We start from the raw sequence: 5,545 nt of genomic DNA on the forward strand, positions 1-5,545 counted from the left end.
GTCTATAATTTTGTTCAGATGACTGCAGAACCTGGAAAAGCTGTTGCTGCTATCGATGTATAACATACTGCTATTGTTAGTCTTTTTATATAAATATAAATATATATATATACATATATATATAAATTGAATTTTGGGAAACTTTAACAGTGCTGCCAACTTTGGAAAAAGTCATCACAATTTACTATGTTGAGTTGGCATTGTACAGAAATAGACAGCCATATTGGTCTAGAAATGTTAATTTTCTTAATTTTAATTTTAATTTTTTTCCATGTGTACAGGGGTAATACATCATACTAAATATGTAAGGTCACATCTACGTGGGTTTGATTACAAAAACTAATAAAGTATTCTCCAAATAATGAAAAAAAGAATAAGAAGACTATAAGAGCAAGAAGCAATTCAAATATGTTCAGGGACCATTTTCATCTCCAGAATTAAGGATTATTTTAATGTTACATCATTGCCTTTTCTCTTTTACTTTCCTTTTAGTTTTATTTTAGGATTCCCTATTTTTAATGTTCATACAGGGATTTCTTTAACTGAAATACCGAATAGTTTCTTTGGTGTGAAAAACTATAATAGTACACAGGATCCTAATGAGATAATTAATAATGTGAAATAGGAAGTAAAGGGCTAAAGGTGTAGGGAAAGCGGGAACGGTGGGGGAAAGGTAATAAGGGAGAGGAAAAAAATATGAGAAACTAAAAAAATGGAAATAAAGTATGTGTAAATGGGGAGCGGAGGTGGGGGTGAAGGGAGGGCAGGGACAAGGGGAAAAAATGAGAATCAAGACCTATTATGTAAAGGTATAGAATTCCAATGATGAATGTAACTGTACTGTACACCTAGATTGTACCAATAAACTCAATAAAAAGAAAAGAAAAAAAAAAGTACTCCAGAGTAAGGTAAGGTGGGAAACTAAGGCCTAATTAGTCCACTCCTCTTAAACTGAAAACTTGTCTACCAGAAAACTGTATGACACACAGCTCACAGAAAGAGAAGATGATTCATGGAAACTCATAAAAACTACTTCCTGAAATATCAGATTCTGGGAGTGCCAACAAAGCATAAGCACATGGGTCTGAGGAAACAAAGTACCCTCCTCAAGCTGAGTTCCTCAGCAACAATTCACTCCGAAACAATTTCTGCGAGTGTGTGTGTGTGTGTGTGTGTGTGTGTGTGCGTGTACACAATTCAGAAGGAAGCATTAGGGACTGGTAGGTAAAGGAAGGGTACAGGGATAAATAAGATGACAGGGTAGAAGACAACACCCCAGAGATGAAGGGAAATCATGCAGTCTGGTGTGCTGGGCACTGGGGAGGCTCAGTCAGGAAGACTGTGACACTGGCTGCACAACAGGCTCAAGGCTGGCTTGGACTACATCATGAGACAATGTCAAAAGGGAAGGAGACAGAGAGACAGATAGAGACAGAGACAGACCCGGGTGGGGGTGGGGTGGGGTGTTGTTGTGCAATGTATCAGTGAGATGAAAATGAGTAAAAAAGAACAATGTATGCAACCCAACACAGGGGAAATGAAATGCTGAGGAAATGGGACAGAAAGTGATTAGCAGGAAAGGTGACAAATGGCCAATGCCCTAACTCACTAAAACCGAATAAAAATACTTTTCAAATCTTCACTCTCACATGCAATTAGTAATCTGTGCTTGTATGGATTTCCTATAGCTTTTTTTGAAAGAGACCTAAAGTCCTGGTCATGCAAAACTTCACCATTCTTCTGCTGAAGATCACAGAGAAGTCGACCAGTCACTTAATGGTGATCCATTCACAGGGGCTACTTGTTTCATTGTGTCTACACAGCACTGTCTACTCCAGCTGTGACGGATCCAGCTCTTAGCCAGGCCATGGACCAGAGTGCCATCCTCCCAGGCATCCGGGGTAAGCGCAGAGCTGACCAGCACAGTCCTCCTGTCCACTGCCTACAAGGCATCGGGAAAGGGAGACAAGCAAGGAGAACCCCTCACCAACATCTCCAGGCCCAGAGCTGTGTGATCTCAGGGTGTGCAGACATGCTGACCATCTTTTCACCTGGAAAGAGCTGTCTGAGGATGAAGCCAGGGCCAGCACTCTAGTCAGCAACAGCCCACACCACATCTGGGCTGTGGATCCAGCCCTTCCCAGACTCTCAGTTCACAGATGCAAATAAAATCCTTCCTGGCTTTGAGCTGGGGTTTTCTTCTTTCCAACTAAAGCAGCTGTCGCTGCTAAGTGATTTAAGCCTGTCAAAAAGAGATCTGATAAATTGGTGCGTCAGAATTACCCACGCCCTTATTATTATGCACTACATCTAAGCTGATTTTTATAACTGAAGGCAATGAGTTTTGGGGGTGTGGCTCAGTGGCAGAGCACTTGTCTAGCATGTGCAGGGCGCAGGGCCCTGGGTTTGATCCCACCTCCACCAAAAAGAAAGAGAGAAGAGAGAGGAGAGGGGAGAGTGGAGAGGGGAGAGAGAAAGAAGAAAAATCACTTTTCAGTATGTTTTTCACCAGGTATGGTGACACAAACCTCTAAATCCAGCACTGAGGAAGCTAAGGCAGGAAAACTGTGAGTTCCAGACTACACAGCAAGACCTGTCTAAAAAAGCCCTATAAATAAAAAAACCTTTCTTCACTATATAGTCTACACTAGCCTCAAACTTTCCATGTTCCGGCCTCAGCCAGGCCTGGGATGGCAGAAGACATGGCCACCACACCCAACTCATAAATGTAAAACATAATGTTTACAGTAGAAAGTAATTGAGAACAACATACATATTTGTTTCAAGATCTAACCAGCCTCTCTAGTAAGCTGGGATTTATAAAGTACTACTCTGGGGGGGGGGTGCCTGGGATTGAATTCAGGATCTTGAGCTTGCAAGGTAGGCGTGGTGCCACTGAGCTAAATCCCCAGATCTTAAAGTACTACTCTTGACGTTGTGCATGCCATCATTTCTCCAGCTCACCCTCATCTTTGTAAACCAGAGTGCTACCCTTTACATCTGTCTAGCCTTTCCTGACACAATCACTGTATTTCACTTATTCTGAAATGTCTCGAGTTTCAGAATATATTTGTCAAGAATTAGAAACCCCAACCACAGATGCAGAATTCCAGGCCACAAGGCATATTTTTTGTATAAGAGATCAAGGACTGACAGAATTTATCTTTAGTTGAGTCTGCCTTATATGCCTGTAATCCCAGCATTTTGTAGGCCGAGGCAGGAGAATCACCACTGAGTATGAGACCAGCATGGGTTACACAATGAATTCAAGGCCAGCCTGAACTAACTACATATAGCAAGATCCTGCCTCAAAAGAAAAGAAAAAAAATTATCTTTCATGTGTCCAGTCTCTTCCCAGCCCAGCATTTTGGCCCTAGCACTGCATCAAGCCAAAGAAGGAAGATGGACTGGTCCCGAACCATCGGGGAAGTTTATGCCATTTCTTGAATTCTGTCAAGATTGAGCCATTATTTTGAAATCAAAACATAATTACATCACCTCTAAACCCTATGAATGGCAAAAAGCCTCTGCTGTCCCAGGAGATGTTTAATGCTAATGTCTGCTGGCTAAGGAGAATTCCAAGTGAAGAGGAAAAGGCAGAATGGTGAGGCACGAAGAAACAGGGACAGGTTTCTGCAAGTTTAAGCTGTGTCAGCACAAACTCAGGCTGCCATCACAGCTGAGGCAAATGGGAAGGAAGATGTTAGGGCGCAAGACTGACCAAAAGGGCAGCACACACTGAAGAGCCGAGGAAACACCAAAGGCCAGCATTGTGGGTAAAGGCAGCCCTCCTCCAGCCAGGCCACCTCTCACCAGCAATGAAACCCCACAGGAGCAACACCCAGACCAGGCCTTATGTTCGGTATCTCTACTGGCTGGGGCATAATGAAGCCACAGCATTCATGGGGGAGACCTGTTTTTTCTAAGTTACATATCATGTGTCTTCAGCCACATGTGGAATCTAAAGAGAGAAAGAAATGACAGAAGTAGAAGGGAGACCACTAGAGAAGAGGAAGAGAATGAAAGAAAAAGGAAGTGGAGTCACCGAGGGTGAAAATAAAGTGCGGCATACGTACGTATGAATATGCCAAAGGAAAGCTATTATTCTGTTAAATTAACATGCACTAAAAACAAACAAAACTGTTTCTTCTGCCCCAAAGGGCAAGTGCAACTCCAGTCAGGTCTGAATGCATTGGAGAAGAGAAGCAGCTAAACGGGAGTGTTCTACAACTTACTTCTGGTGGTTCCACAACAGAATATTCTTGTCAAAGCTCATCAAACCGCACTCTTAAAACAAGTGACTTTTACTACATCTGAATTACACATCAATAAGGCCGATGAGACATGGGGTCAGGGAACAAACGCCCAGGCCAACAAGTGAAAAGGGAAGTCCAGGAAGACACTGTGGGGGAGGACTTGCCCAATGGGGAATGACAGAGAAGTGGACTTGCCCACACAGTATTGAGACTAAGGCAAGACCTTATCCCATAATCAGCCAGAAGTTTAGACTTCAATAATATTTTGTTGCTTGAAATGGGGACAAACCAGTCCAAGTCTCACGTCCAAGGAGACAAGTGGCCCTAAATTTTCTCAGTGGAAGTGAAACCTATCACAATGTGGGTTAACAGAAAAATTAAATGAACTTGTGCTGTAAGAAGGGAAATGGAAAAAATAAAAAAAAAAAAAGAGAAATGGAGAAGGGTCATAGCTCCTCTCCCATGTGCTGCTACACCACGGGGGTTTCCATGCCCCTCACTATACTTAACCCCTGATTCCCATTTCAGCCCTTCCTCCAGTTTGTTCTTACTTTAAAAACAGCACCAAGAATATTTAAAACTTTTCTGGCACTTCTCAGATGAAAAAGCAGAAACAGCAAATAAATATATGAAAAAATGTTCAACATCACTGGTCATTTGTGAAATGCAAATTAAAACAACACTGAGATTCCATCTCATGCCAGAAAGAATAGCTGCTATAATAACAAATGCTGGAGTACTGTGGAGAGAAAGGAAAACATTGAAACAAAACTTTTGTACAAAGGTCGGGGTGGGGCTGGGGGGGGCACACAAAAAAAGGGGAATTTACAGGTATGACGAAAAAAAATTCTCTATGATAAGTGTTATCACTATGTATGCCCAAAATGTACCAATAAATTTGCGCTGGTAAAAAAAAAAAAAAAACAGGCCAGGTATGGTGTTACATGTCTATAATCCCAGCACTTGGGAGACTGAGGCAGGAGGATCACCATAAAGTTCAAGGCCATCCTGAGCTACATACTGAGTTCAGGGCCAACCTGAACTACAAAAGGAGACCCTGCCTCAAAAAACTACAACAAAAAACTATCTGGGAGTGACAACTGCCACTGGATTTAGAATGTCTTTGTAATCTTTAACAACTGCGCAATACGCTTAAGAAATAATAACAAATTTCAAGAGCAAGTAACAGGCATCCTGCTTTGCTCAAGTAGTCCAGAGAAATAGTTCTGGATGGCTTTCAATGCACAGAGCCAATAAAAATTCATGAGGGGATAGGATTCAGCTTTCGG

The 5,545-nt window shown here is 42.1% G+C and overlaps 1 protein-coding gene across 1 annotated transcript in view; it reads right to left on the reverse strand.

Annotated features, from left to right (window-relative positions):
- Myo5a (myosin VA) overlaps window positions 1–2,035 on the reverse strand; it is a 144,683-nt gene extending 142,648 nt beyond the window's left edge. Inside the window, exon 1 of the mRNA XM_010609069.2 lies at window positions 1,988–2,035. Within this exon, the coding sequence (XP_010607371.1) occupies window positions 1,988–1,993 (6 nt within the window). The 5' untranslated portion in view covers window positions 1,994–2,035. The remainder of the gene's footprint in view (window positions 1–1,987) is intronic.
- Between the last annotated feature and the right edge of the window lie 3,510 nt (window positions 2,036–5,545).

Source organism: Fukomys damarensis, unplaced genomic scaffold (genome assembly GCF_012274545.1).
Source record: "Fukomys damarensis isolate Sample0158 unplaced genomic scaffold, DMR_v1.0_HiC HiC_scaffold_17, whole genome shotgun sequence".
Taxonomy (NCBI): domain Eukaryota; kingdom Metazoa; phylum Chordata; class Mammalia; order Rodentia; family Bathyergidae; genus Fukomys; species Fukomys damarensis.